Source organism: Chiloscyllium plagiosum, unplaced genomic scaffold (genome assembly GCF_037043375.1).
Source record: "Chiloscyllium plagiosum isolate Xiang-an unplaced genomic scaffold, Cpla_swu_hap1 HiC_scaffold_45, whole genome shotgun sequence".
NCBI classification, from domain to species: domain Eukaryota; kingdom Metazoa; phylum Chordata; class Chondrichthyes; order Orectolobiformes; family Hemiscylliidae; genus Chiloscyllium; species Chiloscyllium plagiosum.
Window position 1 is genome coordinate 2517144 of NW_028270183.1, and position 13575 is coordinate 2530718.

The window sequence follows — 13575 nt, forward strand, 5'->3', positions numbered from 1 at the left end:
CATCTCAGCTCAGACAATGCATTAAAGGTGTGAGGTTAGAGTCTTGTCTGTATTCCAACCTTGAATCAGACTGGTTCTATTTCCAAAGTAGGAATTTATAAAATCTCACATGGACTGACTGCCTACAGCTTGTGTGTTTTTTGAACAATATGGAATATATCTGCAAATACAATTCTGCAAATGCAAAGACGTGGGTTTCACAGGGGCAGGAATGGTTGCTTGATGTTCAAGGGTTTAGAATGTTTAAAAAGAACAGGGAGGGTGGAAAACAAGGAGGGGGTGGAGCATTGCTAATCCGAGAATGCATCACAGCTACAGAAACAAAGGTTGTTGAGGAAGGTCTGTCTACTGAGTCGTATGGGTGGAAGTTAGGAACAGCAAGGGAGCAGCCACCACATTGGGGTTTTCTACAGACCCCCAATAGCAGTAGGGAGATTGAAGAACACATAGGCGGGCAGATTCTAGAAAAATGCAGAGGTAGCAGGGTTGTAGTTATGGGTGATTTCAACTTTCCCAATATCGACTGGAACCTCTTCAGTGCAGATAGTTTGGATGGAGCCGTTTTTGTCAGGTGTGTTCAGGAGGGTTTCCTTACTCAGTATGTAGACAGACCGATGAGGGGAGAGGTTATTTTGGATTTGGTGCTCGGTACTGAGCCAGGACAGGTGTCAGATCTCGCGGTGGGAGAACACTTTAGTGACAGTGATCACAACTGCCTAAAATTTAACATAGCCTTAGAGATGGAAAGGAGCAGTTACCGAGGGAAGATATTTAATTGGGGAAAAGGAAATTATGATGCTATCAGACAGGAGTTGGGAAGTACGGACTGGGAGCAATTGTTCCACAGAAAGGACACAGCAGACATGTGGAGACTGTTTAAGGAGCAGTTGTTGCGAGTGATGCACACATTTATTCCTCTGAGACAGATAAGAAGGGGTAAGATTAAGGAACCTTGGATGATGAGAACACAGGAACTTCTCGTCAAAAGGAAGAAGGCAGCTTACAAAGGTGGAGGAAGAAAGGATCCAACATAGCTCTAAAGGAGTACAGGCTTGCAAGAAAGGACCTCATAAATGGACTGAGGAGAGCCAGGAGGGGGCATGAAAAAGGCTTGGCAAATAGGATTAGGGAGAACCCAAAGGCATTTTACTCATACGTGAGGAATAAGAGAATGATCAGGGAGAAGGTAGGGCCGATCAGGGATAGCGGAGGGAACTTGTGCATGGAGTCTGAGCAGATAGGGGAAGCCCTAAATGAGTATTTTGCTTCAGTTTTCTCCAAGGAAAGGGAGCTTGTTGTGAATGAGAACTTTGAGGAGCTAGGATACAGGCTTGACCAGATCAAGGTTGATGAAGTTGATGTGCTGGAAATTTTGGAAAACATTAACATTGATAAGTTCCCAGAGCCAGATTTATCCTAGGTTGCTTCAGGAAGCAAGAAAGGAGGTTGCTAAGCCGATGGCGAAGATCTTTGCCTCCTCACTCTCCAAGGAAGTCGTGCCAGAGGATTGGAAGGAGGCGAATGTTGTTTCTCTTTTCAAGAAGAGTAATAGCGAAATCCCTGGCAATTACAGACCAGTCAGTCTTATGTCTTTGGTCAGCAAAGTTTTGGAAAGAATTCTGAGGGATAGGATCTGAGACTATTTGGCAAAGCATAGCGTGATTAAAGGCAGTCAGCATGGCTTTGTGAGGGGCAGGTGAAAGTGAGGTCTGCAGATGCTGGAGATCAGAGCTGAAAATTTGTTGCTGGAAAAGCGCAGCAGGTCAGGCAGCATCCAGGGAACAGGAGAATCGACGTTTCGGGCATAAGCCCTGGTCATGCCTCACAAATCTTATTAAGTTCTTCGAGGAGGTGACAAGACAGATCGACGAAGGTCGAACAGTGGATGTGGTGTATATGGACTTCAGCAAGGTATTTGATAAGTTCCCCATGGTAGGCTCATTCATAAAGTCAGGAAGTATGGGATACAGGGAGATTTGGCTATCTGGATTCAGAATTGGCTGGCTGACAGACAGCAGAGAGTGGTTGTAGATGGAAAGTATTCTGCCTGGAGGTCAGTGTTGAGTGGGGTTCCGCAGGGCTCTGTTCTTGAGCCTCTGCTTTTACTAGTTTTTATAAATGACTTGGACGAGGTAGTTGAGGGGTGGGTTACCTCCCTGACCTATCACCTCCATCCCCACCCCCATTCACCTATTGTACTCTATGCTACTTTTTCCCCACCCTCCTCTCATTTATCTCTCCACTCTGCAGGCACTCTGCCTCTATGACTGATGAAGGGCTTTTGCCCGAAACGTCGATTTTCCTGCTCCTCAGATGCTGCCTGAACTGCTATGCTTTTCCAGCACCACTCTAATCGAGAACCTGTTGAACTATAACCTGGTGTTGGGTGATTCATAAGACTGATAAAAGCAGTCTAAATGGACTTCAGCAAAGCATTCAACAAGGTTTCACAATTGGCTTGAAGGTAGGAGACAGAACATGGTGGTGGAGAGTTGTTTTTCAGACTGGAGGGCTATGATCAGCAGTGTGCCACAGGGATCAGTGCTGGATTCACAGGGTTTTGTCATTTATATAGAAGTTTTGGATCTGAATATAGCAAGTATGGTTGGTGAGTTTGTAGATGACACCAGAATTGGTTGCGTAGTGGACAGTGAATAAGATTATCTCAGAGTACAATGGGACCTTGGTCAGATAGGCCAATCGGCTGAGAAGTGGCAGATAGAGTTTAAGTTGGATAAATGTGAGGTATTGCATTTTGGCAAGCTAAGCAAGGGCATGAGTTATACAATTAATGATAGGGAGTACTGCCAAACAAAGAGACCTAGAGGTGGAGATGCATAGTCACTCGAAGTGTAATACATAGGTAGACAGGGTGGTGAAGAAGGAGTTTAGTATGCTTGTCTTCATTGGTCAGAACACTGAGTATAGGAGTTGGATGCCATGTTGTGGCTGTACAGGACATTGGTGAGGCCACTTTTAGAATACTGTTTACAATTCTGGTTATCCATCTATAGAAAGGATGTTGTTAAACTTGAGAGGGTGCAGAAAAATTTACAAGGATGTTGCCGGGATTGGAGGGTTTGAGCTATAGGCAGAGACACAATACCATTGGAGGCTGAAGGTGATCTTGTAGAGGTTTATAAAATCCTAAGTGGCATAGATAGGGTGAATAGCCAAGGTCTTTTTCCCTGGGTAGGGGTGTCCAAAACTAGAGGGCATAGGTTTAAGGTGAAAGAGGAAAGATTTAAAAAGGACCTGAGGGATCACTTTTTCAAGCAGATGGTGGTGCGTGCATGGAACAAGCTGCCAGAGGAAACGATGGAGGTGGATACAATTCCAACATTTAAAAGGCTTCTGGATGGATATATGAATAGGAAGGGATCAGAGGAGATATGGACAAAATGGTGGCAAATGGGATTAGGTCAGATTGGGATGTCTAGTTGGTGAGGATGAGTGGACTGGAGGGTCTTTTTTCATGCTGTATGAATCTATGACTCTATGAGTTCCCAAGATAATTAAGAAGATTTTTAAAATATAAACACTTGAATCATGTTAGATTCCAAGGCTATGGGCTAACTGCCAGATAATGGATAAGAATAAATAGCTGTCTGATGATCGACATGGACACAATGGGTCCAGTAGCCCCTTCCCTGCTGTACAACTCTATGGTTCTAGATGGATGTTAAGTGGTGATGAGCTCAACAGGAACGGATAATTTTTTTGTTATGGTTCTTCGGGAAAAAACATTTTGGTTGTTGGCTAGAAACCTGTGGTGAATTCAGAAAAGCAAATAAGCCTGGATGGCAAAATGACCACAGTTTAGATAATTTTAATGTGAGGAGTATAATAAATAGGACAGACCAGCTGAGGGCAGTATGATACCATACATGGCTTAAAGAGGGTCAGGAAGGATTTCTGGCTCCAGAACTTTCCGACACGATAGAGAGGGATTAATCAGAAAACTGGGTAGCAATTGTGGTTGAAGAAACAATCATATTTTTAAGGAGGGATGACAAGTTGGAAGCATCATCATATGAAGCCACATGGATTGCACTAAGTACCATAAAAAGGGCAGCTAAACTCTTGGGAATGTACAACAGACTTCGAGAGGGAGACAGAAGAACAAAGATGTTGGCAAACTCGCAGAAGTGCAAAAACAACAAAGTAGTAATAGTTTGTTTTTTTTTACCTACCCCAATATTAACTGAAATAGTTTTAATGTGAAAAGAATGGAGGGAACTGAATTCATTGAGTGCATTCATAGAGTCATAGAGATGTACAGCATGGAAACAGATCCTTCGGTCAAACCCGTCCGTGCTGACCTGTTCAGAGGCATTTTTTCAATATTTGCTCTGGGAGTTGTAGTTTTTAAAATCAAAAACAATACTGTGCTCACTACAGAGATCACAGATACAGTTGATTAAAGCAAGTAAATGTGAATTGTCGAAGAAAAGATTCTTTGAAGTAGTCATGCTGAAGAATCCACACAAAATACACTGGGGTAAGTCCCCCAGCCCACTCCGCTCTGTGCTATGACAACAGGTTGAAAGGCAACAAGGCTGGCAATATAATGGGCAAGGTATCAGAATGGGAGGCCAAAATCCTCCTGTTACCATGACATATTGTCAGTAGCAGGAGAGGGCAGCCATTTAAATGGCTCATTTAAAGACCACTTCCTGCCCTCAGGCTTCCTGCAGCTTCCAGGGGAGGGTGGCTCTTCTTAAATGGTACTGCATGGTCCATGCATTGAACTGCACATGTGTGGACTTTGGAAGTTGCTGTCTGAATACTCTTCAATGAAGGTAAGCTCTGATTACCTCATTTCTACGAAATGTGTCAATATGTTTTATTTTGTTTCTTGTTTTTACCTCTGGAAGTTACTCTGAATACGAAATAGATTCAGTGCCAATGTATTGACTGTGATTTGTTTACTTGGCAGTAAATGTGGCAGGACTTGACATTTGGATCGACGTAACCCCTCAAGTTCTGGAATTTGGAGACTCATTGAAGGCAAACTGCAGTACATCATGTGTGGATTCAAACCTATTAATTGTCTTGGAATATAAATCAGGGCTAAGTCCTCAGAGAAAACGTGAAAGTACATGGATATCAGACTTCTTCCCAAATGTCACAGCATGGGATATTTCTGTCCCTTGTGTTGTGAGATGTAAGAATGAACACAACTCAGCCAAGAAAGTGGTCCCTGTTTACAGTAAGTGAAAATTATTGTAACAAAATAATTGTGAGTGATAGAGATTCCCTACTGGCTCAGTAAATATCTATTTTCCGTGGTTTAAATACTGGAATGCCGAAATAAATTAAGGCAAATGGGATGTTTTAACACACATTGAAACTCAGCTAAGTGATATAGCCTAGTCATCTGCTGAAACCAGTAACCACACCAATTCCCTTAGAATAAGTTTGTTTCCATCAGGTTTCACCTTCTTCCTGCCTTGTGTCCATTTTAAGCCTTTGCATTCCACAATTACGATATGGAGTTGCCAGTGTTGGACTGGGATGGACAATGTCAGAAGTCGATTGACACCAGGTTATAGTCCAACAGGTTTATTTGAAATCACAAGCTTTTGGGGTGTTGCCCCTTCACTTCATCTGATGAAGCAGCAATGCTCCAAAAGCTTGTGGGTTTAAATAAACCTGTTGGACTATAACCTGGTGTCGTCTGACATTCTGCAATTAGTTATTTTCCTCAGAGTAGGAACTCCAAAATGAAATTCATTATCTCAAAAAACAACTACTGCCTGCTTTAAAACAAACACACAAATCCTTCACTCTCTATCTCTGTAATCTCCTCCAGCCCAATAAACCTCTGATCTCTGCACTGTTCTAATTCAGGCATTTGGTTCATCTCGAATTTTATCACCACTATTGCAAACTGTGCCTTCAATTGCCAAGTTGTTAGGCTCTGGAATCACTCCCTTAACCTCAATCTTTCTCTCTCTCCTCCTGTAAGGCACTCTCTAGATCATACCCTCTTTCAATCATCTGCCCCAATACCTCCTCATGTAACTTGGTGTTAACCATTCATGGGGAAATTGAAGCTCCAGTATTTATAGTCAATGTAACAGTAGTGATTGTAACAAGGTCAGCCAAATGGACACTATACAATATAAGTTCACTGGCTGGGGCTGTTAATCAGGAGTATTCCGTTCATTCTGAGAGCTGGCTCTGAGAGATCCAGATCAGTGTCAAAGACTATCCACATGTAAATAAAGGGTGACTCCACGATGGCTTACTGGCTTATGTGAAGTAATTTCAGTGGCAATGAGAAGAAATCCTGAAGAAATTCACTCACAATAGTTATCTCTGAATTGGCATAAGCATTTCTGATATTGTGTCATTATTTAGGAAGCTTGACTCATTTGATCCTGCCATCAAAGACTGGGCCCTGTATGCGGAAAGAATGCATTATTGCTTTCTGGGCAAATGATATTGGGGCAGATGAAAAGCAATGAGTAATACTCTTGACAGTTCGTAGATCTACAGCTTTTTTGGTTATTAGGTACCTAACTTTTCTTGAAGCATCAGATTTTAACTTTCCAAACATCACTTGGGACTGCCATCGTGTTAAAGGTTTAGATGGAGAGGAATTTCTTAAGCGTGTACAAGACAATTTTCTGATTCAGTTTGTGGACGTACCTACTAGAGAAGGTGTAAAACTTGACCTACTCTTGGGAAATAAGACAGAGCAGGTGACTGAGGTGTCAGTGGGGGAGACTTTGGGGCCAGTGAACATAATTCTTTTCGCTTTAAAATAGTGATGGAAAAGGATAGACCAGATCTAAAAGTTGAAGTTCTAAATTGGAGAAAGGCCAATTTTGACGACATTAGGCAAGAACTTTCGAAAGCTGATTGGAGGCAGATGTTCACAGGTAAAGGGACAGCTGGAAAATGGGAAGCCTTCAGAAATGAGATAACAAGAATCCAGAGAAAGTATATTCCTGTCAGGGTGAAAGAGAAGGCTGGTAGGTATAGGGAATGCTGGATGACTAAAGAAATTTAGGGTTTGGTTAAGAAAAAGAAGGAAGCATATGTCAGGTATAGACAGGAGAGATCGAGTGAATCCTTAGAAGAGTATAAAGGAAGTAGGAATATACTTAAGAGGGAAATCAGGAGCGCAAAAAGGGGACATGAGATAGCTTGGGAAAATAGAATTAAGGAGAATCCAAAGGGTTTTTACAAATATATTAAGGACAAAAGGGTAACTAGGGAGAGAATAGGGCCCCTCAAAGATCAGCAAGGCGGCTTTTGTGTGGAGCCACAGAAAATGGGGAGATACTAAATGAATACTTTGCACCAGTATTTACTGTGGAAAAGGATATGGAAAATATAGACTTTAGGGAAAAGGATGGTGACATCGTGAAAAATGTCCAGATTACAGAGGAGGAAGTGTTGGATGCCTTGAAATGGTTAAAGGTGGATTAATCCCCAGGACCTGATCAGGTGTACCTGAGAACACTGTGGGAAGCTAGAGAAGTCATTGCTGAGCCTCTTGCTGAGATATTTGTATCATCGATAGTCACAGGTGAGGTGCCGGAAGACTGGAGGTTGGCTAAAGTGGTGCCATTGTTTAAGAAGGGCAGTAAAGACAAGCCAGGGAACTATAGACCAGTGAGCCTGACCTCTGTATTGGACAAGTTCCTGGAGAGAATCCTGAGGGACAGGATGTACATGTATTTGGAAAGGCAAGGACTGATTTGGGATAGTCAACATGGCTTTGTGCGTGGGAAATCATATCTCACAACTTGATTGAGTTTTTTGAAGAGGTAACAAAGAAGATTGATGAGGGCAGAGCAGTAGATGTGATCTCTATGGACTTCAGTAAGGCGTTCGACAAAGTTCCACGTGGGACACTGATTAGCAAGGTTAGATCTCATGGAATACAGGGAGAACTAGCCATTTGAATACAGAACTGGCTCAAAGCTGGAAGACAGAGGGTGGAAGAGGAGGGTTGTTTTTCAGACTGGAGGCCTGTGACCAGTGGAGTGCCACAAGGATTGGTGCTGGGTCCTCTACTTTTTGTCATTTACATAAATGATTTGGATGCAAGCATAAAAGGTACAGTTAGAAAGTTTGCAGATGATACCAAAATTGGAGGTGTAGTGGACAGTGAAGAGGGTTACCTCAGATTACAACAGGATCTGGACCAGATGGGCCAATGGAATGAGAAGTGGCAGATGGAGTTTAATTCAGATAAATGTGAGGTGCTGCATTTTGGGAAAGCAAATCTTAGCAGGACTTATAACTTAATGGTAAGGTCTGAGGGAGTGTTGCTGAACAAAGAAACCTTGGAGTGCAGGTTCATAGCTCCTTGAAAGTGGAGTCGCAGGTAGATAGGATAGTGAATAAGGCATTTAGTATGCTTTCCTTTATTGGTCAGAGTATTGAGTACAGGAGTTGGGAGGTCACTGGTTAGGCCACTGTTGGAATATTGCGTGCAATTCTGGTCTCCTTCCTATCGGAAAGATGTTGTGAAACTTGAAAGGGTTCAGAAAAGATTTACAAGGATGTTGTCAGGGTTGGAGGATCTGAGCTCCAGGGAGAGGATAAACAGGCTGGGGCTGTTTTCCCTGCAGCGTCGGAGGCTGAGGGGTGGCCTTATAAAGATTTACAAAATTATGAGGGGCATAGATAGGATAAATAGACAAAGTCTTTTCCCTGGGGTTGGGGAGTCCAGAACTCGAGGGCATAGGTTTAGGGTGAGAGGGGAAAGATATAAAGGAGACTTAAGGGGCAACGTTTTCACGCAGAGGGTGGTACCTGTATGGAATGAGCTGCCAGAGGATGTGGAGGCTGGTACAATTGCAACATCTAAGAGGCATTTGGATCTGTATCAGGATTTTTGACTAGTTAAGATGACTGGCAGAGGCTTGTGACTTTGGTTAATCCTTAATGAGATGCTGAGAGACCATTTGGTCTGTGGGATTAATGATGTGAGCATGCAAAAACAATTAGTAACTGAAGCTCAGCTGGAGTTTAAACAAGCAAAACCAATGGCTTTATCATTGGAAAATGCAGTAAGCGGAGTACCTAAGTTGCAAGGTATTCTGATGGAAATGGCACCTTTGCCAGTCCAATTGAGCATGTGAGTGAAGGCAGTTACAAAGCATCACTCAAGTCATATCCTAACAGTTGACACCACAGCAAAACCCCAAAACAAACTCAAGCCTTTGCCAAACAGTTAAACTTTTCTCGAGGCTCCAGGCTGAGCCATTGTAGTTGTTATTGGTATGCATACCTGAGAGAGCAAAAGAATCCCACTGGGTCTGAATTAAGTAACAGAGCTCATAGGCCAATATCTAGAAGTATACACACCAAGGGATGTCCACCTACATCTGATTTGGAACCATTAAATTGGTTAGCAACATTCAAAACAAAACCAATCAAAATAAATGTCTGGTTAAATGGTCACCTGGTTCTTTTGGAGGTCGATACTAGCACAGCTATTTTAATGTTTGCAGAGCCGGTCTTTAACAAAATTCACTCTCGACTCCGGGTTTGCACAAGACCTCAGTTTGACTGAGAGCCTTTCCCAGAGAACCTTTACAGATAAAAGTTACAACTTTGTTTCCGGTCTCTTATAAGAAGAAGCTGGTTCAGTTACCACTGATTGTAGTGAAAGGGTCAGGCCAAGCTTGATGGGCAAAATTAGTTAAGAAAGACTCAACTTGACTGACTCAACATTTTTCAGTTAGAAATGGCTGTGTCAGTGAAATAAGTCCTAATTAAATACCCGGATGTTTATCAGGAAGGTCTAGGTAGTATCAAAGGAGCCAAGGCCTCCTTGCATGAGGACCAGGAAGCAATTCCATGATTCTGCAAGGCTTGCCCAGTGCCATTTGCCTTACTTGCAAAAGTAGAGGCAGAAATGAGGAGGTTGCAAAACAAAGTAATCATCAAACCAATCCAATTTGTGGACTGGGCAGCCCAGTAATAGCTGAAGCCCAGTAATTGTGAAGCTTGACAGATTGGTTTACGTTTGTGGGTGAACATTTTAAACAAATGGTGAACTGCGTTTAGTAGCAGGATAAATACCCAATCCCTCACACTAAGGATTTATATGCAAAGCCAGCAGGGGTGAACATGGACATGAGCCATGCGTATTTGCAAGTGAGGTCAGACGACGACTGTCAGAAGCATGTTACAGTTATTATCCATAATGGTTTGTACCAATGAATGACACTGCCATTTGGGGTATCATCAGCCGGTGCCATTTCTCAGTGGACGATGGAGAACATTTTAAAGGGTTTACCCAAATCCCCATCTACCAAGACGATTTGCTAATAAAAGGGAAGACTAATAAGAAGCACTTTGAGAACTTGGATATAGTCCTTAGACATTTCTCCCAGGTGGGCGTATGCCTTGGAAGGGAAGAATGTTGGTTTCAGGCATCCCAAGTGACCTCGTGGGCAAGACCGGGTAACACTTGGAAGCTGAAGTGAGGGTGATCAAAGATGCCCCAGCTCCCAACTCAGTATCAGAACTTAGGTCTTTCCTTGGGCTGGTGAACTATTCCGGATGGTTCATACATAATGTGGCCTCCATCCTAGCACCTTTGAAATCAACTCTTTAAAAAGAGTTAGCCTTGGAAATGGTCATGCAGCCAAGCCATAGTTTTCAGGGAAGTCAAAAAACAGCTATCATCCTGTAAGTCATATTAAGATTCTAAACGGGATCTGGTACTGACATGCGATGCCCTGATGGAGAATGAAGGTTTGGCAGTGATGTTTGGAGTCAGGATGTTCCACCAATACTTTGACAGACATAAATTTGTAATAATAACAGACCACAAACCCTTCTAGGTCTACTTAAAGAGGACAAGATGTGGAGGTGGTGGTGTTGGACTGGGGAGGAATACGTTCAAAATTGCACAACACCAGGTTGTAGTCCCAACAGATTTATTTGGATGTACTTGCTTTCAGAGTGCTGCCCCTTATAGCTACAAATTATGATCCTGCCCCACTAGTTACCTGAAAGCTAGTACTTCCAAATAAAGCTGTTGGACTATAAACTGGTGTAGTGTGATTTTTAACTGAAGAGGACAAGGCAGTGCTGCTCACAGCTTCACACTGAATTCAGCGGTGGGCTCTAGTTATAAGTCTGTACAATTACAGGTTGGAACACTGTCTGGGAGGCCAAGGAGCAAATGTAGTTGCACTGAACCGCCTCCTGCTGGAAGGTACACCACCGGTGGGACCACTACAAGAAGAGTCCACTCTGGTATTAAACTTTTTGGACACACTTCCAGTCACAGCTGACAATATCAGACTCTGGACAAAGATCCAGTCCTGGCAAAACTGAACCAGCTGGTGGTGATGGGGGAGGAAGCCAAAGGGCCATCACAATCAGAATTGAAATGTTTCTGGACCTAGAGAGATCAGATCACAGTCGAGGACAGCATTTTATTATGGGGAGCAAGAGTGGTTGTTCGTAGCAAGGGTCAGCACCAAGATACTGACTGAACTCCACAGGGGTGTACAAGGGTTTCCAAAATGAAGACATTGATGAGAAGTTATTGGATTGGAGGATTGGATACAGACAAAGCTGCATTGGTGGGGCAATACACACAAGGACAAAAATCACCAAAAGCACTCCCCACATTTGTGGAAATGGTTGGGTAAACACTGGATTCGGTTACACTTTGACTATGCAGCTCCTTTCATGGGCTCAATGTCCTTAGTCTTTTTGGATATCCACTCAAAATGGCTGGATATGTGTAGAGTTAATTTGTCTTACACATGGATGATGACAGAGTACTGCAAATATTTTACAATACGTGGACTGTTCGAGATGTTGGTCACAGATAACAGACTATCATTTCAAGCAGGGGACTTGAGTATTTCCTAAAGCCGAATGATATGCGTCACATAGGACAGCTCTGAGCCATTCCATCATCCAATGGTCGGGCAGAAAAACCATTTCAAATTTTGTAGGCAGGCTAAAAGAAATAGCCTACAGCTTCACTCGATACCAAACTGTCCCAGTTCCTGTTTGACTATCGACCCATCCCTCATGCAACTACAGGGATAGCTCCAGCAGAGTTGCTAATGGGTAGAAGACTCCACAACAGGTTAAACCTGATCTTCCTAGTCTTGAGGGGAGGGTGAAATGGTATCAGAAACATCAATGCTGGACACAATGCTCCACTAAATGAGAGAGACAGTTTACTTTAGGGCTCAAAGTTTGGTGTAGGAACCGTGGGAATGGCCTTGAATGCGCTGGAGGCACAGTCAATGTAAGGTCAGGTCCAGTGATGTCTAAGGTTTGGGTAGGTGCAACAGTCCTGAACAAGTACATGGATCATATGAAAGCTGCAAACATTGCAGGAGCAAAATGTGCCCTGCTCTTCGCTGCCTTTCTGACTGTTCAAAAACTCATGGGGTCTCTGTCTCCGGTAAGCATTTAAGGTACTACAAAATCTGAGGTGGATGTCACTGTCTCAATGCCTTTGCCACCTAAAGAGGAGAATAAAGAGGGAGGGATGTAATAATTGTAATGAGGTCAGCCAGGTGGACATCATAGAAACTGAAACAACTGCAGATGGTGTAAATCAGAAAAAAAATCAAAATTGCTGGAAAAGCTCAGCAAGTCTTGCAGCATCTGTGGAGAGAAATCAGAGTTAATATTTCCTGTCAAATGACCCTTCCTCAGAACAGGGAAAGGGTCACTTGACCCCAAACATTAGGTCTGATTTGTCTCCACAGATGCTGCCTGACCTGCTGAGTTTTTCCAGCAATCTTGATTTTTGTTTCTGGGTATCATAGAATGAGTTCCCTGATTAGGGCTCTTTATCTGGTCCAATCAGGGAGCCGTGGCTGACAGGTATAAACAGGAGTGTCAGAGGTTCTGATCACTCTGAGAGCTGGCCCTGACGGAGATGGATTAGTCTCCATGTGTAAATAAAGGGTGACTTGGTGACAGGATACCGGCCTCTGTTGAAATATTTTAGTAACCTTTTGTCGAATGTGTACACACACTTACATCTCTTATGTATCTGAGTAAATGTGTGGGGAAATGGAACATGGTCCTCAGGTACACTATTTCAGTGAAACCTGTTAACTGTGATTCTCCTTTAACAGATCGAGAGATAAGCATTACAGTACTTCCTGAAGTACTGGAGATTAACAGAACATATCGTCTGGAGTGCATTGGCCCAAGAGTCTATCCAAACAACAAACTCATTCTCACATGGCTGAGAGGGAGTGAGATTGTCCAGAGAGATTCCACAGGTGAACTAGGTCTTCCGGATGAAGATAAAAGGTTGAGAAATGTCTTCAATTTCGTTGCGAGTCGATCAGATGATGGACAGGAGTACACCTGCTTGGCTGAAGTGGACTTGGGCTCTAATACCACAAAGTCAATCACAAACTCTTCTGTCACACTGCAAACTTACGGTGAGTTCCAATTGCTCAAGATATTACAAAAAAAACTTATCTTGTATTATGGTGCAAATATCCAGTAAATGTAAATGTTTGCTTTAAGTCAGCCAGAGCATGTGCAAACCATAGTTTGACAGTGAAGGCCTACAATCATTTTGCAATCACTTTCTTTTTTACC

At 42.9% G+C, this 13575-nt stretch overlaps 1 protein-coding gene across 2 annotated transcripts in view; it reads left to right on the forward strand.

The window, feature by feature from the left end:
• Positions 1 to 13575, forward strand: part of LOC122552309 (intercellular adhesion molecule 1-like) — a 41729-nt gene that overhangs the window by 10384 nt on the left and 17770 nt on the right. For both annotated transcript variants that reach the window (XM_087983517.1, XM_087983516.1), the window contains exons 2-3: positions 4940 to 5212; positions 13098 to 13412. In XM_087983517.1, the coding sequence (XP_087839643.1) occupies positions 4940 to 5212; positions 13098 to 13412 (588 nt within the window). The remainder of the gene's footprint in view (positions 1 to 4939; positions 5213 to 13097; positions 13413 to 13575) is intronic.